Below are 25525 nucleotides of genomic sequence, written 5' to 3' on the forward strand. Positions count from 1 at the left end.
AAAAAAAAAAAAAACGCCCCTCCACTCGCCTCTTAAAAAATTAAAGTAAACACAATTTTTTGTTTTTTTTTTTAAAATTCCATCCCTTTCATTTCTCTATTTTTTATCCTAAACTTTCGAATCATAAAAATTAATTGATTTAAAATATATTTAATAAATATAAATAAAAGTTAATTAAATTTATAACAAATAAAATTATATAGAGGATTCCATCAAAATTTTTATTTTTGTCTTTCTTTTTAATAAATAAATATTTTTATATATATTTAAAATTTTGAATTTTTTATAAATCAATTTATATTAAGCATAAATATATATATTTATTTATATTATATATTAAATAATATTTATATATTATATATATTTTTTAAAAATATAAAATTTAAAATATTTAAATATATATTTTAATTTTTAATTATATATATTAATTTTTATTTTAAAATTATTAACAATATTTTTTATATAAAAATAATAAAATAATACATGGCTGGAGTATAAAATTATTTATAATGAGAGTATATTGTATCGTGACTGACGAAGAAACTCTGGTATGAGTAGGGAAAGATAACAACGCGCACAGCCGCGGGGCTGACAGCTGAGATGCACCCAGCCTGGCTCGCTGTCGTCTGCAGGTATTTCGTCACAATGCCAATCGGCTTCATTGTTCCAGTTACAGTGAGTCGTCGTCTTTTATTTCAATTTTTTGCAGGAAAGGGAGGGTAAGAGGTGCTGATACTTTGCCTGGATCAGATCAGATCCTTTATTTGTTTATTTTATATATTATAACATAGTTAGATTCAATTCATCGTATTCACTCTCAACTTGATTGAGGGTGAGATGGGAATTGTTTTCACGAGGCTGTTTTCTTCACTCTTCGGGAACAAGGAAGCTCGGATTCTTGTGTTGGGCCTCGACAATGCCAGAAAGACCACCATTCTTTGTATGCCTCATTTTTCGCTTCATAAGATTCATGTTGTTGTTGTTGCCTACTTGCCTTGGTGATGACTTTTAATTAATTCTCTTTAGCTATTGGTTTTCGCAGATCGACTTCAGATGGGTGAAGTAGTGTCTACTATTCCAAGTACTTACCTTGTTATCCTTACTTTAAGCAATTCGATACTGTTATTCTATGAACGTGGGTTGACTGACATTTAACGCGCTAATTTTTGGATATTTTGCATTGTTTCTAATTGTTTTATGTTATTTTCTTCTCTTAAGCTTGTTTTGGTTGCTTCCTTGAGTTCATTAATTTGCTGCATCTATTTCATAGGCAGAATTTAATATGACAAACAGTGATATGCGAAATGTGTAGTATGAAAATAGGATTAGGGAAACTTTGCTTTACTTGATTAATGAGTAGATGCCTTTTTCATTTTACTGCTATTGGGTTCAATATGGAAACAGTGCAATATAACAACATAAAGTTCCAAGTTTGGGATTTAGGTGAGTTTATCATCCTTAATAGAATTGGGATTGTTTTCAAAGTTTTTTGGCTTTCAGGATCCTTGCTGTTTGACTTGGACTCGTGAATTTGTTTATTTTCGTATGGGATTCATCATTTTAATTTGTAATTTCTGAGTTTGGTTGTTATTGACTGTGTCATGTGTCGCCCTTGGTGATTTATGTTGAAAATATGAAAAGAAGGAGTTGAGGACTTCTTGGCTTTAGGCTTTCACTCTCATTAGAGCTCCAGAGCATGAAAACAAATGATGTCCATGGATGAATTATTCACATTAATACACAGTGGAATGAATTTGTAACAACTATCAGCTATTAAATGTTGCCACTGGCTGTGGTTTCAAATGTTGCCATATATTATAAAAGATAATTGTAGGTTTATCTTAACTGAATTAGAGAATGTAGACTACAAGTCAACAGTATCCTTCTAGTTAGCCTAAGATTTTTTTTTTTAAAATATATATAATCACTTCACCGATGAGGGAGGAATATTGTTTTGTTATACTTGCAGTTTCGGTGTGTCTCATGAGCTAAATGATTGGAATGTAAATGTTTTAAATTTGCTTCCTTATTTTTTCTTTTTCATTCTTTCCATCAAGGAGCCGAAGGATTCTATAAGCTATGATTTACTTTATAGACATACGATTTGCTTATGAGGGTGGGTCGTGATTCTAGAGTATAATTAGGCATCTAGGCCATTAAGCTTAATGCAACTACAAAACACAGTTATAACTTTAACCTGTGGAAGTCATAAAATAACATTCAAGAAAATAATCATGGGAATGCTCTTTGTTATCACAATTTCATTTATGCTCGGTGGTTTTGTGATTCCTTAGTAGTTTCTCTTCCAACCATTTCTAAGAAGTCATTCTGAAGTTTTTTATTTGTAACATTGGTGGTTCTCCTTGTTGTGGCAGGTGGGCAGACTAGTATCAGGTCACTAATTACTCATATTTGGAAAGTAATTACTTGTGATTTTTAATTCTATCGTCTATTTAGTTAATTTGTCCAATTTAATGGTTCTCTTTTCAATCACACAATACTGACATGTGTCTGTACCCTGTCTAATATTGCCTATTGGATTTGTGCAGTAATGACATTTCTTCTTTCTAAATCCATGTTAAAATCTCTCTCTAATGATTTTTTTTCATACTTTTCTACTTTTCAATAGAATGTTTTATTTTTTATTCTGTATTTAAGAATTGATAGATTTAGTTAATTACTGCCATGGATAAATAATTTACCAAGGTGAAATTGTCAAAATAATATTATGTTTTCAGGTAGGAATTGCTTTTATTGTTATTATTATTTTTTCTAAATTTTAACTTTTTTCTTTTGTATATTTTTGAATACTTTATGTGGTGCTTGACAACATCAAGTTCACTTTAATTTTTCAATGGAAGTGGTAAAAATGTCTAGCAGTAGTTTTTTTTTTTTTTTTCTACTATTATTACAGTCACATTGGTTGTTCACTAGGAGCTTTGGTTAACTATTGAATTTCAATGATTGTTTATCTTGAATGTGTTCATATATACATAGGTAGATAAGTCGAAATTTTGAATTAAGACAACACTTTGCCAAATCCTTCAAATCTGGATAGATTGCTGGTACATTTTTTTGTTGATAGCGAAAGTGCTACATATTTTTATTACTAGATGATGCTACAGCGAGAATCCTTATTTCTATATAAAACATGAGTTGTGGTGAGTGAGTGCATCTTACAATAGACCTTACTCATCTTTGAACCAACCTCAATGATACACATATACTAAATGATAGTCTTAATTTTCCGGTGTCTTTTCCTTTTTATTTCTTATAAAACAAGCTCAGCTTTCTTTAGAACTTCTTAATCCCTTGAATCGATCCTAAGATGTTTTGCTTTGTTGTTTAGGCCATACTGGAGGTGCTACTTTCCCAATACTCAAGCGATAATATATGTTGTTGATTCAAGTGATACTGATAGACTAGTGGTTGCCAAGGAAGAATTCCATGCAATATTGGAGGTGATATTTCCATTTATGTATTATCAGAAGAAAGTTCATCACCTATATATTTCAAAGGGGATGTTCTTGTTCAGTTTTACACCAAGGTTAATGGAAGATCAAATAAGCTAAACTTTATGTTACTTAAGAATGTAATGAAAATATTTTTTATTTCATATGTCACCATCACATATTCATGGTAAACAACTTGCTTGTGCTTGCTTCAACAGGTATGCTGTCCCGATTATGGTACTTTTAGTTGTCAAAGGTTAACATTGTTCTCTTTAATTGTGAAGCTTTAAATTTCAAGAACATAATCAAAATTAGAGTGATGTTTTTTTTAATAAACACTTTAGTAGTTTTTGTAAAATATTGAATGGCCACTGTTTGCATAATTTTGCTGCACATGATCCTTTGAAGTTCTCTGAGTGTTCTTACAGTAAGTTCCTACCTAGGTGGCCCTGGAACTTGAACCAGTACTTAACAGTTTGTTTACCTTTAGCTTTGGTTTTTAATATTTTAGGCCTTGGCAGTTTTGTTTTCAACTTAAATAGAAATGAAAAATGGTTGTTGTTTCTAGCTGTTTTAATTTTCCCTACATCAGTCTCCTGATGATCTTTGTTAATGATTGACTGTACTTTCCTCTTTCTTATATGGAATTACATTGGTCCCTTGCCAGGAGGAAGAGCTAAAAGGCGCCGTTGTCCTCTTGTTTTCTAACAAGCAGGTGGAATTTTATACCATTCTTTATGCCATATATATAAAAATTAACATTGCACTTAATTTACATACGATAAGCAGAAATTTCTTGATGCATTTGCATACTTGTTAACTCTGTGTGTCGGTTGAAGTTGCTTGTTAATCCACTCACAAGTTAGATAAGTGTACTCTCTTGTGGCTTAACATTATCTGACTTACAGGATCTTCCTGGAGCAATGGATGATGCTTCGATAACTGAGGCCTTAGAATTGCACAAAATTAAGAATCGGCAATAGGCTATCTTCAAAACTTCCGCCATAAAGGGAGAGGGCCTCTTTGAGGGCCTAGACTGGTAAGCTCCACTATTTTTTCTACACAATCACATGGATTCATACAAGTGCTAGCCTAATGTGCTTACTCATTAACTTTTTATTTTTACAACGACTGAATCTGACACTACCCTTTTTATCCTTTACAAGAAATTCTACAAGATCTGTCCTTAATTCTGGTTTTGTCCATCTCTAAAGATATAATAGACATTCATGAAGATGATTAAAAATAGCAAAGGCATAAGTACTAATTAACTTCTCCAGTAAACTATCAAACTTGTGATTCCTGTCAACATGGTAGCTAGCAAGCAATCTATACATGGTTCACTAATTAATACGACATGAATTAGATTCCTTAGTCTTTTACATTTTCCCTCTCTGGAAAATATTCGGGGAATCAGTCTTGCATAAATATGATATTAGTCTTGAATCTACTAGTCTTCATGTTGCTGTTGTGTTCTGGAAACTGTATGCGTAGGTTGAGCAATACACTTAAATCTGGAGGTGGCTAAATTGTTTGGAGGGGATGATTGTGTTGTGAATTCTGATCTACCGTAAGTCTGACAAATACCAGGTATGCTTCTTGTGCCGTTGAGATTAGATTTAATTAGTAGAGGCGGAACTAGCAACGTTGCCTCATTTTGGATTCTGCTGTTAATGGCAATCAGTAAAGAGTACAGAATGACATGATCAAATTTTACCAGCACCACTAATATTAGCTCCTTGATTCTTCTCTTTGTCTGCTATTGACTTGATCACAGGGATCCACATTTTATTTGATTTATAATTAAATTTTAGTTGATCTTACTACTCGAGTTTGTTTGAAAATGTGGCTAGTTAGTTAAATCATTATTGTGAGTAGCTCTGAAATTGGGTTCTATAATACTCCCTTGTGTTCGCCAAAAAAATAGGATATTTTAATAGGAAAGTGAGTAGATAAAAAGTTAGGTATAATGTCAAAATGATTGAAGTATGGGTAATAAAAACCGTAGAAGACTGATGAAATATATGCTAGTCTGTTATTGATCGATAAAGCTTAAATTCAAAGGAAGTATGTTTTAATTTGACATAATTTAAAAAAGTGTTGAAATTTTTAATAGTTATGCATCAGCACAGCAGCTGAATTTTTTAATTTAGCTCGTTATAAATTTTAGGAAAATAACAAAAAGTTCACTGTGGCGGAAACCTCATGGTTCTTCTCTCATCTTGGACTTACCTCTTGTCTCCACTCTATCTTTTTTTTTCTTCTTCTATTTTCTTTTTATTTTTGTAATAATTAATAATATGCTCGCTTTGTCCCTTAATAATCTATCCATTTTTTTTTATTTTACTTCATCTCATAGCAAAGTATTAATTTTACTTTTTTAAATAATTGTATTATCTACTTAATATTACAAATACCTTTTCAATTTACAACATATTACACAAATTAGTCTTTTTATTTTATTTCTACAGTATGTCAATATAATACTAATATTTCTAAATTTCTGTGAAAAAAAATAGTTAGATAGTTATGGGACGAAGGGAGTATAATAATTTAATTTATAAATTTATTATTATTATTATTATAAAATATACCATATTAGCCCTAATTTATTTTATAGCCCGCAGCTGATTCGTTCGTTCCTGTATTTTCTTTTCCCCAATTTTTGCTTTTTCCCTTCCCTTATCTTCTTTTTTCCTATTTTTTTCTTTCTTTCTGTATCTCTTTCTTTCCCAATTTTTCTTTATTCCAGTATCTTCTGTAAGTTAAAAAATAAAATATAATCGATCAATTCGCACACCTTGAACTTTATAATTTTCACAAAATCAATGAAATACATATATGCTATATACTGACCTTGTGTAATACCACGTAAAAATACTCGCCGGAAGTTCGCCGGAACTTGCCGGAGTTCGACGCCGGTGTCGGACAATATTATTTTGGGCTTAATTTATTTTAGAATTTTGGTATTAGAAATTAAGGAATTGGCTTTAAATTATGAGTAAAATTGTATTTAGGGTAAAATAAATAAATAAACTAGATTTAGTTTATCCGTATCTCTTAATTTATGTATCTTTATCCATAATTTGTTAAGATATATCATATCCAAGTGTGGATTTGATAAAATATAGCGTATCCATAGTTTGTTAAGATATAGCAAATCCAGGTTAGAATGTCTATATATACAGAGGATGAGTCCAAGTCTTTTATGATTAATAAAATAAAATAGAAAAGAAAAGAACAGAGGTAGCAGCACAACACGCCTTCAGCCAGCCAGCCCTTCTTCTTCCTTGGAATTCTTCTTCTCCAAAACTCTTCTTTTTGGTCTATTCTCTTAAGGTAAGTGGGGTCAATCTTAGATAGATGATATATTCTAATCCCTAAACTTCTTCTATTGATATTTTTTCTCAAAATTATTGTCAAATGGGTTTGCCCTAAAAGTGTTAGGTTTTGCCAATTTCTTATAGAAAGTTGATTATAATGTCATCTAAGGCTTATGTGAAGATTGTTATTGTATTTTAAATTGAAAATCGTAGAATTTATAGGATGGGTTTGAAACCCTAGTTTTGCCCTAACCTAGTAATGGTTTTTGGAAAAAGATTTACGATTATATTTAAATATTATGATTTTTTGGAGTTAGACCGTGCCTATTGTGATTGACATATTTTTCGATTGTTTATTTGGCGAAATAAAGTGAGATTATAACGAACTCGTTGGCTCTAATATCCTACTTTTGCGTGGTTAAATATTGAAAATTGGAATATTTTGATTTTAAAACACCCTTTTTGAAATTTGCCTAAAAGCATGTTGAGTATTTGGTCAAATTGGTAATTGAAACTACCCGTCGAGTCCGATCAACTCGTCGATTGTTTGGATGATAAGGCATAGCCTTCCACTTCTGTGCCTTGCAAACACGTGAGGGTATACAGGTATTTTAGGATAACTAGCTAACCTTGAACTAGATCCCGAATGGGCTAGGTCGAGGGATCGAGATGGCTGGTTCCCTTTTTGGGTGATTCCGAGGTGCCCATCATTCACGATGAGAAAGGTCTTTGGACCGTCATCCGTGATGGAGGGTTGGATTGCGTACAATCCCCTCTTGGTATGTTATATTAGAGACTAGAGGGTTGTGGGCCGTATGGCGCCCCTCGCAAACTAATAATAAATTGATTTACGTGTACTTTGGGTTTCGAACCCTTATGTACACATTGTGGAGTTTTCCTTGAGGGTTGTGACCCTATGTTTGTTATATGAAACTATGTGATGTGTCATACGAAGTAATAAGGTTGAAAAACCGGGTCGAAGCGGCCCTGATTAAGGCCTAGTGGAATTTTCTTCGTGATGTGCTCATCACTATTATTTGTGAATGAAAAAGACATATAAGGGGGGCGCTAAAAGACTCATTTGTGTGAGTTATCCTTATGTGATATGTGTCATCTTATTCAAATTATCTTCTTCAAATGATTTTGTGGCATTATACCGTATTACTTTATCTTCGATTAATTGCGCTTACTCAACCGTTGTGTTGACCCTCTTCTTACAACCTTTTTGTAGGTGATGATGCTTCTGTTATACCTAACTGATGCATCCATGTCATATGATAATCGGGGGAAACTATAACTGCCTTATCTTCTAAAACGCCTTTGAACTTCATTAATTATGTTTAAGAACTAATCCCTTTTAAACTATTTCCAACTTATGCATTTGACTCGAACCTTATTTATTAAGTCGGTGCGCTTTAATTTTAAATCTCTATTTAGTTGTTTGTATTTATTATTCTAGCCTTAGCCCCAAACGTTTATGCCACAAGTAAACAGAGTTTTCATTCACAAAACCATGTTTAGTTCCAACATCATAATGCAGGGTTAAAGGGTTTCAACAAAGAGGTTGTCAAGTTTGATTTGTAAAGACCACTTTCAAGAACACCAGAACCAATTGGATAATTATTTTTGAATAAAATTAAACAACCATTGCCAAAATTAAATGAATATCCAACATAATCGAGTTTAGAAATAGAAACCAAATTGCGAGAAACAATAGGTACATAAAGAGTCTCAAATAAATCTAAATGGTGTCCAGAATCTAAAATTAAACGGTAGGTTCCTACGGCTTCAACGGGAGCTTTGACTCGATTTCCCATAAAAACAAATCTTTCATTTAGCTTTGTGGCTTGGATCGTAAAGAAAACCTGCAAGGATTTCGAAATATGAGTGGTACAACAGGAATCAAGCCACCAGTTATTGTGAGGAACTTCAATTAAATTTGATTCGAAATATACAAAAGCATTAGTACTTTTCTTTTCGAACCAAGTTTTTCGTTTCAAGCAATCTCTTTGAAAGTGTCTGGATTTTCCACAAAAGCGACACTTTACATTATTGAGTTCCTTCTTCGGGGCTTGGGCAGACGGCACATTCACTTTCAATGGTCCGCGCTTGCCCTTCACATTCTTATTCCCGACTCTCTTATCAGCTCCTTGGTTGGTAATAAGATTTATTGAATGAGAGCCCTGATTTTTAAGCCGTGTTTCCTCTTGAACTAGCATAGTGTGAAGTTCATTCACATTCTATTTATCTTTCATGGTATTATAGTTCATTTGGAACGGACCATACTCAAGGGGCAGTTAATTCAAGATAAACTGCACCAGAAAGTTATCATCCACAGTCATCCCTAAGGCTTTCAATCTTGCTGCCAGGTTTGTCATTTCGATGGCATGCTCATGAATGGATCACAAACCTTCAAACTTTATGGTGGTTAGTATAGCCATTAGTGTCTCAACGAGAGACTAATCTGCAGTTTGAGAGCGTTCCCCAACTGCTTTCATAAATTCCTTAGCATCATCGATTTTAGGAAGAGTAGACTTAATGTTGTTGGCTATACTCATCCGCATAAGCATCGGACTTAATATGTTCGATCTCTCCCAAGTATTATAGAAAGACCTTTCACCTTTGCTGCTAGTATCAGTAATAGCAAGAGGTTTTTCAACATGGAGTGGTAGGTCAAGACCTAAAACACCAAGTTGAAATTGAATGTGCTCAGACCATTCGGGATAGTTGAGCCCATTAAACATATGAACAGATGATGCATGCAAATGAAGCGAAGCAGACACAGCTACTACAAATTAAAATAATTGAAATTTTCAAATTAGATTCAAGGCAAAAACAATAAATGTACGTTGCAATTCTCCTTTGGGTGAACAACAACGTACTAAATAAACATAATTGACGCTAACACAATTCGCACAGTTAATCATACTTTAATTGAACATGAATGTCATCTTTGGATAATCTTGCACCTTTAATGAAAGTACTTAAATAATTTTCAATCATGTTGTTAATTATAAAATAATTGATCTACTTTTGGGTTGATCCTTAAATATTTTATAATTAATAAACTTTAATTTACCCATTATTAAAACATAATGTCATAAAAACGTCACATTCTAATGAGTAGTTAAATTTTATATTTAATTTAATATCTATACAAGTATCTTTCTAATTTGATCATTTTGGTGATTGACAGATTATTCATAATTTAGACATTAAATTAAATAATATATTCAAATATATCTAAATTTATTTAATATCTTTCTAATCTGATCACTTTGGTAATTAACAAATTATTCATAATTTAAACATTAAATTAAATAATATATTCAAATATATCAAAATTTATTTAATACAATTCACAAACAGAATTATATTAATTTAATTGTATTATTCATAATTTAAATACCAAATTCAATAATATATTTGAATATAATTAAAATAATCTGCAACCATAATTATGTATTAGTTAAACAACATACATTGGCAAAACAAAGTTATATAATCGCATTAATTAACTAATGCAAATTCTATTAATAGATATATTATTAATCTTTATTTTATTTAATGCATAACGTTTACACAAATAAATCACGAATTCCATAAATAGTGGGATGTTTATTTAACTAATTGTCGATAAACTAATCTCATGATATATTATTATTAAATGATATGATTAAAGAATAATTATCTAATTAAAAGCATACACATATACGCAAAACATATCTGTGGATAATCTAATGTACCACACGGGTTTGGATAATCACAATCGTATAAAATAAACATAAATATTGTAGTGATAATTGAATCTCATTATAATCACATAAATTAATACTCATTAAATAATAATAATAATAATAATAATAATAATAATAATAATAATAATAATAATAATAATAATAATAATAATATTCGCATATTTCAAATTAATTTTCAAAATCACGGAGTTTTCATAAATATATACATATCATCATTTAAATTATATTATAATAATAATTTTATAAATAAAACTTTCGCAAATCAAACATTTAGATCGCAGCAAAAAAAATCTATCTTTATATAATTCTAACCATTAATCGGAGAATTCACAAGTTCAAAACCATGCTCTGATATCATATGTAAGTTAAAAATCAAAATATAATCGATCAATTCGCAGACCTTGAGCTTTATGATTCCCACAAAATCAATGAAATATGTATATGTTATATACTGACATTTGTTGTAAACCATTCTCGCATATAGAACGATAAATTGGGTCTTCTGGTTGGGACGATGAGTTGGATCATTTGATTTTTCCCTCTGACATGGATAGGATCAAATCCATGATATCTAATCTCAAAACAAGAGAAGAATAAACTACGAAATTGAATAAACGAACTGGCGGATAATTTGGAATCAATCGACGAATATACCTTTCGAGCAAACACCTTCATGAATCCACATGAATTGTTTGAGGCTTGTGAATGCTTCTTCCATCTCTCACGTAAGCTGCATTCCGAAGGCTAAAAAATTAACCCTCTTGGTTGATTGGAATCACTCCAATGGATGGTTGGAATCTCTCCGAAAAGAAGGAAATTTCTTCAAAGTAGTAGTTACTTTCTAAAAATTGTATGGAATATCTTTTACAAGTAGAATATAAGGAATATATGCTAAGAAGACCTAATCTGATCTGGGCCATACATCTAATTACAAAAATAAAAATAAAATCAACGGCTCAGAACCTCTAAACAAAGTAATGTCTTTGATCGGGTACGGGTCGCTATTGGTCTGCCGATATTTGGGTTCGGGTCACCCGATACCATGTCATCCTCTCCCCCTTCGGCTGTCTTGTCCTCAAGGCTAGGCTCCACCATAGAAGAAATATCATCGCCATGATCAAATAGACTCAAGTCGGCAACATTGAAGGTCGCGTTCACGCCAAACTCTTCCGGAAGTGCAATGCTGTAGGCATTGTTGTTAATGCGCTCCAATACACGATATGGTCCAGCTCTATGTGGGGAAAGTTTCCCACGCCGCAGCACCAGGAAACGTTCTTTACGCAAGTGCACCCACACCCAATCGCCGGGTTCAAATATCACACGCTTCCTTCCTCGATTAGCATATCATGCATATGTCGCAGCCGCCTTGTCAATATTCTCCCGTACTTTGGCATGCAGCTCCTTAATTAATGTAGCACGATTCCTGCCACTAAAATTCAAATGCTCACTACTAGGTAGTGGTAGTAAATCCGTAGGAGTTAAGGGGTTAAAACCATAAACAACCTCAAATAGAGACAAATGAGTAGTAGAGCTAACATGTCTATTATAAGAAAATTCAACATGAGGAATGCATTCATCCCATGTCCGCCCACTATCATTTACCATAGCACGTAACAAATTACCTAACGTGCGATTCACAGCTTCCGTTTGGCCATCCGTTTGGGGGTGACATGTGGTAGAGAAAAGTAAGCGCGTCCCAATTTCATGCCAAAGACTCTTTCAGAAATAGAATAAAAACTTCACATCCCGATCCAAAACAATGGTTTTTGGAACCCCATGCAATCTCACAATCTCCCGGAAGAATAACTTCGCCACATGACTCACATATGTTGTCTTCGCACAAGGTATAAAGTGCGCCATTTTGGAAAACCTGTCAACCACTACAAAAATTGAATCTTTAGCACGTGGTGTCCGAGGTAAACCAAGAATAAAATCCGTAGAAATGTCCAACCAAGGTTCCTCCGGAGTAGGAAGAGGAGTATACATACCATGTGGCTTCAAAGTACTCTTTGCCACTCTACAAGCAAGACACTTACCCACAAAAGAATCAACATATTTACGCATATGTGGCCAATAAAAATGAACACTAAGAACATCAAAAGTAGCATGTCGTCCAAAATGTCCAAGCATATGACTACCATGACTCTCCTCAATTAAAACATCCCTAATGCTACATATGGGAATGCACGACTTATCACCACAAAACAAATAGCCATCATGCATATAATAATCATCAAAACCATGCTTTTCACATCTCTTAAATATATCACCAAAATCTACATCATGCTCATACAACTCATGGATATGGGCAAATCCAACCAAATATGCACGATGAGTATGATTAAGTAAAACATACCTTCGAGAGAGTGCATCAGCAACTATGTTCTCCTTCCCTCATTTATACTTAATAACATACGGAAATTGTTCAATAAAGCTTACCCACCGAGCTTGACGCTTACTGAGTTGTTGCTGCCCATGCAAATGCTTAAGGGTCTCATGATCCTTGTGAATTACAAACTCCTTAAGCAAGTGTACAAAAGGAGGAGAAAAGTGAGCAAATCAATCAAAATCTATCAAAAGTATATCTTTTAGTAAAAGAATATGAAAGTAACTTCCCTCATCTTGGCTACTGTTTTCGCAAATTTCCTTGTTGAACTCTTTGAGACTAAGTAATATTTTGCCGTTGTCTCCCCCCGAAGATTTCGCCGAAACTGTAGTGGCAGCCCCCTTGTGTTTCACCATATCACGCATAAATCTACGCAAGTGTTCAACATCACGACGTACGGCCTCGGGTGGTAGGGAAGAAATGCTCAGCTTCTTACCATCCTTAGAAAAAGATATTTGATTTTTATACCCATTGTACAAGACACGCCGATCAAATTTCCAAGGACGTCCCAAGAGAAGATGACATGCGGTCATGGGACACACGTCACAAAACACATCATCGCTGAATCCATCAATGGAAAACGTCACTTTTGCTTGCTTATCCACACGAACAGCCCCTTCGTCACTCATCCAATGTAAACTATACGGCTTCAGATAACCGGTAGTATTTAAACACAACTACTCTACCATATACGAACTAACAACATTCACTACAAGAAAAAATTATTTTTGTAACAAATTTTTTTGTCTCTAAATCTATTTTTTTCGTTACTAATGACATTAGAGACATAATTATGAATGGAATTACGTTAGCTATGTGAACTTTAGGGACGGAATTCTATTACAAATATATTCTTTTTTTGTAGTGATTAGTGCAGCTGGCCGAATCAACTATCATGGATATGGTATGCCCTGCTACCTTGCAATGACAATGGAACAAATTTTCTCGTTGTTCATCTTCCCTACGGTTTGCATCTTCACGTGGTAGAGATGTCAAGGCTCGCATCACCACTAAACTTAAAGGATCCTCATCACAAACTTCCTCAACAACATCATCATTATCTTCAACAACTACTACGTCATCACCATCTCCATCACCATCACCTACAGAATCCCATTCGCCATTCTCTAAAATCATAACAGTCCGCTTATTGGGACATTGGCCTGCATAGTGCCCTTGCCCATGACACTTATAACACGTCACAATCTTCTCTTTCCTATGCCCCAACTCCTTTCCCTTGAACCTTACAACAACATCATCATTTTTTTCTACTATTTTCGCCTTGTCTTTATCCACATTTTTATCAAAAGGCTTTGTGGAAACTACTCCCTTAGAACCGGTGGAAGAGACGAACGAAGTTACAGACCTGGTTGGAAACTTCCTTTGATAGGAATGCCCGCTTGATGTTGGTCTCTTAAGCTGCTCCTCCCGTTTGATTGCCGAATCCACAGCTTCCCGAAGAGAACGAAAATAGTGCAGCTCAACCGTATCGGCTATCTCACGCCTCAAACCCTTAATGAATTGAGCCTCCATCAAGGATTCACTCTCATCAATGTCCAACCTCATCATCAAAATTTCCAGCTCCTTAAAATACTCTTCTACCGACTTCGAACCTTGCACCAAGGATTGCAACTTAATATTCAAATCCCGCTCATAACTATCCGGCACAAAGCGTCTCCTCATTATCTCCTTCAGTCGCGTCCAAGTATCAATTGGATTTCTTCGATGTCGCTCCCTATAACGTCTCTCCTTCTCCCACCAAGTCAAGGCATAATCTCTGAACTCACAGATTGCCATGCGGAATTTCTTGCCTTCCGAATAATTGTGACAGTCGAACGCCATATCGCACTTGGTTACCCAATCAAGGAACTCCTCCGCCCCGCCTAATCCTCCGAAAGTGGATAGGGTAATCTTAATGGTGGAGAGATCGACATCCAACCCACTGCGCCGATGATGAGTTCGATCATTGAACAACTAATCCGAATTGTTGCTATGGTGTGAGACCGACCTCATCGAAGGGCTCAAATCACAGTGATGTGAAGATTCAGCCGCGGCTTGTTTTTCCCGAATAGCAGCAGCTACTCCAGAAGGGATCCCTGTTCGAGCATTCTCCAAAGATGACAGTGTATGATTGATATCATCCAACTTTTTATTCATGGTATACTCTACGTGATCCCAAGTCGCGTTTTGTTGCATGGACAATGTTTTCTCCATATTAGCTTCCAATTGTTGCTTATTAGACTCCAATAGTTCCTTCATTTCTTCAAAAGAAGCCATCCTGCACTCAAATATATATATATCGAAATGTTAGTATCCTCACTCTCCCTCACAACACTCAGAAGGAAAAATGAGAAACAACCACGATCATGAAAGGGAAGAAACAAGCACAATTACCTCAAAACAGAACGTAGGAATCCATCAAATGCAATACTCAAGAGAAGCATGAAATGCAGAAGCATCAACTAGGGGAACAAAACTAGAAGATTCGACCCCAAACTATAATCGCAGAATGTCAAATAAAGGTCGATACAAATTCTTTTCCTCAATTACGCAACTAGTCGAAATCAAAATCCTAATGCACCAGGTGAATAAGAATCATCAACAACCTCTCAACACACTCAAGAGACAAACCCGGTGAAACAACTCCCACAACACGGACTAGGAACCCTCAAAATACAATATGACTGCTACAAGAATATTAATCGATGCACTGTTGTAATAGAATACTAAGGTGTGCTGCTCAATTTTTTTTTTTTTTGTTTCTATTTTCTTTTCTTTTTATTATGCTCTAGGATTTTACTTGATGTTTAGATCATGCCTTTTTCAAAATTGGATTGCCATCTTGGCTCTTTCAATGCAATTTTTCCACACATTTTAACAAAACAGAGGACAGTGCATAACAGTCAACTAAACGCAATTTTAGAGGGCTATTCACATCCAAATGTCATGATTCTAAAAATTAAAATCGAATTCAAGGAGTTATCTGACAGTAAAAACACGAAACACTCAGAAACTCCCAGCCAATCAAGAGCAATTAATAAAACAAACGGACTGCTAAAAAAGAAAACAGAAAGTTCAACTCCAAAACTTTGTACTGACCGATCTCTGTATTCCAGGAATTTTTTGACGATTTTGAGATTGAAGCACCGAAAATAAGTGCTTACTGTATAGAAAATTCGATGCCAATTCGGAAACCTCCTCACAATCTAGAATCGGAGTTCGTATCCAAAAGTTACAGCCAAAATACGATCTACCAACAAAACTCACAAATTTTACTCGATTCACCCCCAAATCACTCAATTCCTAGATCACCTTGATGCGATTAGACTCTAATTCAACTATATTGATTAATCAAGGCTTAAGAATGCTTAGAAAACTACGAACAAGGCTCCCTAGTGCCGGCCAAAAAATACTACTAATTGTATTTTTGAGATCAAATTCAAGAATACTACTCACATTTGACAACTAGCAATGGATTGGAACTTGCATTCATTTCCAACAATTATCAACTATTTCCAATAAAAAAAAATTCAACAAATCTTCATCATGGACTGGAATTTATTAATTTCCAAACAAAATATGATATAAAAAACAAATTGGATAAAAAAATTCGGATTGGATCAAAAACGATTGGATCAAAAAAGACATTGAGACATATGATCGAACACATTGAGATCAACTCGAAGCAAGTATGATAACCGCTCTGATACCAATTTTTATGACATGGATAGGATCAAATCCATGATATCTAATATCAAAACAAGAGAAGAATCAACTAAGAAATTGAATAAACGAACCGACGGATAATTTGGAATCAATCAACGAATACTCCTCTCGAGTTAACACCTTCATGAATCCACACGAACTGTTTGAGGCTTATCAATGTTTCTTCCATCTCTCACGTAAGTTGCATTCCGAAGGCTCAAAAATTAACCATCTCGGTTGATTGGAATCACTCCAATGGATGGTTGGAATCTCTCCGAAAAGAAGGAAACTTCTTCAAAGTGGTAGTTACTTTTCTGAAAATTGTATGGAATATCTTTTACAAGTAGAATATAAGGAATATACGCTAAGTAGACCTAATCTGATCTGGGTCATACATCTAATCTAAAAAAAAATCAACGGCTCACAACCTCTAAACAAAGTAATGTCTTTGATCAGGTACGGGTCGCGATTGGTCCGCCTATATTCGGGTTCGGGTCACCCGATACCATGTCACCCTCTTAGCCTCAATGCCAGAATACGTAAATTTATTTTCTGTGTCTGATAGAATGAATTTGTTCCCAACCTTTTCTAGGCAGAAGGAAGACCCGAATTCTTATGTTAAAAGTCATTATCCCACATTCTATCAACGTCGAATAATGATAAAGTAGTTTTAAACTACTTTTAATTTGACTAGACCAAGTCTATTATTATTATTATTAAATCTATTATTAATTTTATTATATTTAAACCATTAATTAATAAGTAACACGATGTGACATCTTACATGTTCTTTATATTCTTCTTCTCCAATTTTTTCTTTCTTCAATTTTTTTTTTCTTCAATTTTTTTTCTTTTATTATGTATCTTCTTTATCTTCTTCTTCCCAATTTTTTTTCTTCCTTTTTTTCTTCCTCCTTGTTGTATCTTATTCTGTATTTCTTCTTCCCAATTTTTTTCTTTCTTCTTGTATCTTCTTCGTTCCCAATTTTTTTTTCCCCTTTCTTCCTCCTTTTCAAAAATCGCCAGTGAGCAATTATTTACTGTTTGTCTCATCTTTATTCGATTAATTGCTTTCTAAATTTGAGGATCGATTTTAATTTTGATTTTCCCCCAATTTTTGGTATCTCTAAAAGAAAGTTTTTGAATAGTGTTTAAAGGATTAGAATGAAGAAAAATCTCAATATTAAGAGATAAGTTTCTAAAAACTTAGCAGAAGAATAAATGGAAGCCGCTGTGAAATAAAGTGGAAGATAGAAGATACATTTAGTAAAGCGAATAAGGTCTTTTAGTAATTTCTCCGTCCCAACAGATGAGGATTTTCTACAACATTTTATAAACCACAAATTAAATTTTTAAAATTTTAGAATCATATAGGGTTTTTAGCGAATTCGTAAAACCATAGTATTTTTATGTTACTTTTTCTAATTTTTATACCAATCACTCCCTATCTTGAAATTCTTATTTATTTATTTTCTTTACTTTCATTTATAATTAGAATACTAAGATAACTCCCTCCAAACCAAAAAAATAAAATAAAAAAAATCGAAAAACTATTCCTTCCGTCGAGTTAGAAAGTATACATATTTCTATTTTGGGATGTCCAATTACAAAATAATCATTTCATTAAATACTCTATTTTTTCCACAAATACCTTTGCTTTACATCACCTCATTATTTTTATACTAAAAAATAAGGGTAAAAATGTCATTTCACTATTTTTACCTATCCACAATAATTAAAATACTAATATTTTTTAAATTTTGCGTAAAAAATAAATGTATACTTTTTAATTGGACATATCAAGTATAAAATAATTGGACATATCAAGTATAAAATAGAAAAAATCACAACACACATGACACTTGTCGTCATTTTGCCAATGGTTTCCGTGAGGGGATATGTTCTTCTTCGATATCATTTCTTCCACTAGTCGGTGCTTCTCTATGCTAAAAAAAATATAAATTATTAGCAAGTTTCATGTAAATCAATAATTTTATTATTATTATTTTTAAAAAATATATAAGAAGTTTTAATGCATCACAATTCGAAATGTTGGTTCTTTGATGACATGATGTATAATTTCTTATTTTCACTTGAGGGCTCAAAACACGATGGGCAAATAATCTCTTTAGTTTAAAAAGACAAAATAGAGATTATTAGGCAAAATTCACTGTTTTTAAACAGTGAGATACCTAGGGATAGGGATGTGAGAGATTATGCTTGACTTTGTACAAAATTGTAGTAACACATAAATGATGCATTGAAGTTGCTTACTTTGACATTCATCATTCCTAGTATTATTGTGTGATTCTTTTAAAATTGATAATGTATCATTATTGTTTTTCCTTTTATTGTATTTGTATGAATTGCTTTTTGGGAAATTAAATTGTACCTTCAGTTCATAACTCTTTTTTATCTAAAAAATTAATATATTGTACTTGGAATGAATGGCTGAAACATATACCTAGTGTAGTGTAGTGGATGAATAATTTGATGGTAACAAAACAAATTATACATACATAGTGAACAAGGCTTGGACTTCATTGCTATCACATTCCTTGTTAAACAGCCCCATGTCATCTCATTTTTCAAATTCACAAACTTAAAAACTAAATTCAAGTCGTACGATTTCTGGTAAGGGTGCTTGTGTGCTACGCTACATGTGTCGAAAAAAACTAATCTTACGACATTGTACTGTACCTAAAAAACAGTTAGCATTAATATACTTGGCTCGACCTTTGCTTGTACCTGTGCCTGAAGGAACTTGTACTTGGGTTTTAATACATTTTTCGTAGCTATATATTGTCGTAAAATATGATGAATGCTTTTTATTCTTCAAAAGAAGGAATTTAACAATTATAATTCTACTATTAGTAGATAACATTCAAACAACTAGTGGTATGGTAGGTATACCGTCACAAACTAATATTATATATGTCATTCTTCAAATTCACGACACTTACGAATTGAATTCAAGATATATATATGATTGCTAGTGTGGATACTTGTATGCTACAGCCTACATGTATCGAAAAAAACTAACAAGGTCCCGTTTGGATTTGTTTCTGGCAGGAGTTTTTGACTTCTACTTCTAAAAAAAAGCAGTTTGCACCTGTTTGCATTGACTTATGTCCAAAAACAGAAGCAGCTTTTGAAACTGAAAAGTGTTTTTTTCATAAGCACATTGGGGGTAGCTTCTGAAATAGGCAGAAGCACTTTTAAGTTAAAATTAGTGTTTTATCAATAATAATAATAATAATAATAATACAATAATATTATATAATATAATATAAAAATAAAAAACTTATATATTACATTTTAATACAAATTAAAAAATATAATTAATTTATTATTTTAAATTTATGTATTATATTTGGATTAAAATTTAAAATTTAAATACCGGATGTAAATAAGAGTATATAAACTTTTTGATTATACTTAAATTACTAAATATAATTTATAAAATTTTAAAATAAATTATAAAATACAAATTATATAATATTATACTGTAATTTTATGCTTAATTGATATATTATCCTTAAATTAAAATTTTAAAATATAAATAATCAAAATTTAAAAGTACATTTTTATACTTTAATTTAAAATCTTTAAATATAATTTATAAAATTTAAATTAAATTATAAAAGTGTTATAGAAAAATACTAGTATTATATTAACCGCATGCCCTTTCAAATAAGTTTAACAGTTTAAAAGCAGTTTCAACTATATAACGTCCAAACAACTTTTTACGAAAAATTGCTTTTATAATGATTTATCCAAACATAAAATCGAACCGCTTCTGCTTTTGACTTCTGCTTCTGCTTCTGCTTTTAACTTCTACTTATTTTTTAAGCCAATCAAAATGGGTCCTAAATCTTACAACATTATACTTAAAAAACACTTCTGCTTCTGCTTTTGACTTCTACTTATTTTTTAAGCCAATCAAAATGGGTCTTGAGTCTTACAACATTGTACTTAAAAAACACTTAATTAGCACTATAGCTGGCTTTGCGATACCAGCACGTGAAGGAATTGGTATTTGAGCTTTTAATATATTTTTTGTAAGTTATTTTGTGTGTATGTAAATTTGTATATATGGATTAATACTAGTTTGCAGTGGATATACTTTAACACAAAAAAAGTGCAACGGAACGAAACTAAAACAAACAGCGATTTATGTCACGGAAGATATCCTATTTTTTAAAAAAACACAATATATTTTCGCAAGCTGTTGAAATAGGTAATATTGTTTTATACTATTATTTTCTATTTTAAGCGGAAACAAGCTCTGTTTTTGTAAAGTTGTGGAAGCAGAGCCTATTCCCATTGAAAACAGAGAATCTGGGCTAACTCGCTGGTTTTAGTGGAAAGATTAATGTTTTAATGGATTAGGTCACAAATATTTTGGTTTTTCAAAGTGATATTTTTATGCACAATTGAACAAGAGTTACACACAATTAAAGATTATGACAAAACCATTTAAGTTCACATTTTTTCTACAAAAAATGTTGAATAAGTCTTTAGACAATGCACAGTGATAAACACACACCACTAGTCGACACAATTATTTTACTAACAAGACATGCCCACTTAGGCACCGATTCCTTGAAAGAAGAAGCATGGCATGGCATGGCATCATGCACCGGAGGTTAGTAAGAAGTGAGAGACATAAAAGAAGAATACATTTCGTGGTAAGAACGCAACAATCATCTAAAACTATTTCTTATGCTCTTCAATCTATAAATCGTGTTATGCACATAATATTTAGCCCACAAACTCAAAATTTCCACATTTCATCCATCTTGGTTTGTTGGCGCCAACACACATCTATCGGTTTGGGAATGTCTAGTTGATAGAGTATTCTATATGAACCAAATATTTATACAAAATTTTGGCCTGAAAACAAATATTTCTTTCGTCCGCCTCTTAGGGTTATATTTACCTTTTGCATTATTGTACTTAATATTAAAAATATTTTATATTTGTATAATTTTTTATATAAATATCACTGTATTAGTATTATAAAATATTAATAGAAATATTTTTTTTTTCCTTGATTTATACTATATTTTGATATAATTAATATTCAAAGATCAACACGCAAAAGTAAATATGATTCTTAGAGTCGGACGAAAAGAGTATAATATTTAGAAATTGGTGTTACATTCAAAATGTAGTGGAGCATCGAGACAATGTTGGTGTTATGTCTTTCTTTTTTCCCAATGAATTTCCTACTGATATAATGTAATCAATATTTTCAATAATTTTAACCTTATAAATGCACATGAAATTGTTAGCAAAAAAGTTGCTAAGAGAACACGAGCTACATGCACAAACACAATCAAACCTAGCAAGGAACACAAACGAAAAATACATTGTGAGAAAATGCAAAAAGAAAAAGAAGAAAATAATAAAAATAAAAATTGATACATAAATACAATCAAGTCATGTGAGAAATATAAGCAAACAAACACAATTAAACAAACCAATTAGCAACATTACAAAATTATGCGATGAACAATTAATGAATACGCAATATTATAAAATGAAACCCAACTTAACCCAACTTAACCCAACTTAACTGTACAAAAAAAAAAAAAAAAAACACACACAAAAAAAAAAGTCAAACACGAGACGATGAAAGCGAGGAACAATGGGTACAGAGCCATTGCCAATAAAAGCTACACAGAGCCATTGCCAATAAAAACTACACTTCATAACATTTTTGGTTTGGGTAGATACTATGGGTGTGTGTTTGAGAGATTTTGTAAAAAATTCATTATTCATTCAAAATTTTTTTTCAAAAAACATCAAATCAAACACTTATTTTTCATTTTTGATATTATTATAAAAATAAATTTTACATTCAAAATATCATATCATTCCACTATTCAAATTCAAATTTTTACATTCAAAATATCATATCATTCCACTATTCAAATTCAAATTTTTACTATTCAAATCTCCACTAAAATTCCAAACCTCCAAACAAACACACCTATCTGTATTTTAGGGTCACTATAAAAATAGACGCGGAAGTGAGAGATTGAGAGGGGGAAGATTCCGGCATTGGGAGGAAGAAAAGTGACAGTGGTGAGAAGGACTGGAGACAAAAACTGACATGACACAATAACTAGATACAAACTCGATACGAAATAATTGGGTCAAAAATTTCAACCCATTTATGTAAACGAGTTGACGCGAATCCGACACAATAATAAACGGATCGGATTATGATTGAAACTCTAAACTCAAATCTGACACGACTATCCGATTATAATATATTTGTTAATGGAAATTCCCCTAAGTTATTTTGGTATATGAACTAATGGTGTCTTAATTTATGCAGTAAAGACTTTCCAAAAGACAAAAGACATATTTGAGGAAAGATCAAAACATGGAAACTCACTCCTTTCATTACGGTGCAAAGGAAAATTAATGTGGAATCTTTTATTCCAGGAATATGAGTGATTTACTTAACCGGATAGGGTTGAAGATTGGTGATTAGTGATTTGGAGATCATACTTTAAAAAGAAGAATATTGAGTGAAGTTCTAACTATCTATCCATATTGATTCTCCTTAGTTTTGAATGAGTTTTTGACACAAAAATTCGCCGGAGAGGTCGACGTGATCGAAGTTAAAGGAGTTCCAACCGGAGAGGATGATCAAACTCTGAGCGGCTCTGCTATATGGTCGTTGTCAGTACGCGTTTGTGACAACGTGAACCTGTGGAGGTATTTTCCAAGGTAGACCATGATAGGAGTTTGAGTTGAAGGAGTTTTGATTGTTTATACTCTGTAATCAACACTGATTATTAGAATGTCTCATGGATTGGAATCCCCCGAATGTAGATTGGTTGATAATCGAACCGGGTCAACAAACACCTTGTCTTATTGTTGTTTTATGTTCTGCATTATTTTTCGTTGTTGAAACGTAGTTATAACTGTGAACCGCCCACGCTTTGGGAGTTGGCCCTTTAAAGTGTTCGAATGTGTTTTGTTCGATAAATCACTTCCCCAACATCTGGTATGAGAGCAGTGTTCTCTAATTCGTTGAGTTGATCTGGTCACAGTTGCAGACATGAGTAAGGAAGGACATTTAACATCAAGACCTCCATTGTTCAATGGGACAAATTACCAAAGTTGGAAGAACGAAATGGAAGCCTTTCTGATGCTTCAAGGTGAAGACGTTTCTAATGATGTTGAGTGTGCGTGGTCTCATACTATGAAAACCATCCAAGATGAAGATGGTGTTACTACTCTTATGAAGAAACCGAAGAGAGAATGGACGTTGAATGAAAAAGCTGTTGGAATAGCAAACTCGAAGGCCCTATTTTCGATTTTTAATGTTGTGGATAAAACTCAAGCGAAGCTTATATCAAACTGCAAAATTTCCAATGAAGCTTGGGACATTCTGGAAAATGCATTCAAAAGTTCAGCGCAAGTCCGAGAATCTAAACTAGATCATGTGGAGACATTGTTCGAAGGAATGAAGATGAATGAAGACGAAACAATCGTTGTTTACTATAATCGCTTTATGGATGTTGTCAATCAAGCAGAAGCTCTTGGAATGCACTTTGAAGAAAAGAGGCTGATGAGGAAGATGCTTAAAAGTCTCATAAAAAATTTCAGGCCAAAGGTGATTATGCTTGATGAACTCCGAAATTGAAAGGTATGACTTTGGATGAATTGTATGGTACTTTGGTGAGCTATGAAATGAATTATCTCAAAGATGAAACTCCAAAAAGCATGGCCTTAAGTGTGGAGGACATGGAGCTGATCGAATCTGATGAGGAAATGGCATTTCTGAGTCAAAAACTTTCAAGGATGATTAGTGAGAAACGTGCAGCAAAGATGAAATATGGGAAACTTCAGAATCGTGGTGGTTATCAGGGTGTGAGTACTTTCAGCTCACAACGAAAATACTCTGAACAGAAAGCACCAAATTACAGCAAGCCAGAAGAGAAGTATGATGGTGGATTCAAGAAGAAGTTCACTGTGTCCCCTAAACCTGAATCTGTCAAAGAGCCAAGATGCTATGGATGTGGAGGAATCGGTCACATCAAGTCTAAATGTCCGACAATGAAGAAAAGGGAGAAAAGTGCATATCAAGCAACATAGAGTGAGAATGATAAAGAGGAAACTGTCTGTGTCGAGGAACAAGCTGAAGATGATGAAGTTGTGGCTTTCATGGCTGGTGTTGAAGAAAACAGTAAAGATAAAGATGTCTCTGTTACAGAAACTACTGAAGAGTCAAGAAAATTGGATGCAGATGAGTTGATTGAAGCCTATGAGGAGATGGTGTTAGAGCAAAAGAAATCTGTGGTGAAGAACAAAGAGCTACTTGATACCATCTATCAATTGGAAGCTCAGAATGATAAATTAGAAGATGAGATCGAAGTTCGGAAGAAGGATGTTGCTGCTAAATCAACTGAATCAGATGCTTTGAGGAATGAAAATCTGAGGCTAAAAGATGGAATGATCGTCTTCGGAAAGGAAAAGAGAAGTTGGATGAAATACTTTCAATTGGGAAACCTTTTGGTGATCACAAAGGAGTTGGATTTTGTGAATCTTCACACAGCAAACCCACTGCATTTGTGCGGGGTGGTTTGTTAACAGATGTCAAACTTCCACTTCCAGAGAAAAAACCAGCACCTGCTCAGACTCAGAAACCAGAAATGAACAAAAAAAAGAATGAGACTGGAAATTTCATAAGAAATCAGGTTACTGGAAAGCAGTCATCTCGACCTACTGATTGCAACTACTGCAAACTTCCTGGACATGTTGAGAGATGTTACAAGTTAATCAAGGATGTAATGAGTGGGAGGAACATTCGATGGCCTACAGAAGGATTGAAGCAGAACATCAAAGTCAGACTGATATGAATTCCTAAGAAGGATC

The 25525-nt window shown here is 33.1% G+C and overlaps 1 protein-coding gene across 1 annotated transcript; it reads left to right on the forward strand.

Moving 5' to 3' along the window:
- The first annotated feature begins 837 nt into the window (after positions 1-837).
- Positions 838-4435, forward strand: LOC127256696 (ADP-ribosylation factor 1-like). Its single transcript, XM_051282833.1, has 7 exons — positions 838-940; positions 1043-1081; positions 1381-1443; positions 2376-2394; positions 3350-3461; positions 4120-4167; positions 4361-4435. Exons 1-7 carry the CDS (start codon positions 838-840, stop codon positions 4433-4435), a joined length of 459 nt encoding a protein of 152 aa, XP_051138790.1.
- The last annotated feature ends 21090 nt before the right edge of the window (positions 4436-25525 follow it).

This window comes from Andrographis paniculata, unplaced genomic scaffold (assembly GCF_009805555.1).
Source record: "Andrographis paniculata isolate CXL003 unplaced genomic scaffold, ASM980555v1 Contig56END, whole genome shotgun sequence".
Taxonomy (NCBI): domain Eukaryota; kingdom Viridiplantae; phylum Streptophyta; class Magnoliopsida; order Lamiales; family Acanthaceae; genus Andrographis; species Andrographis paniculata.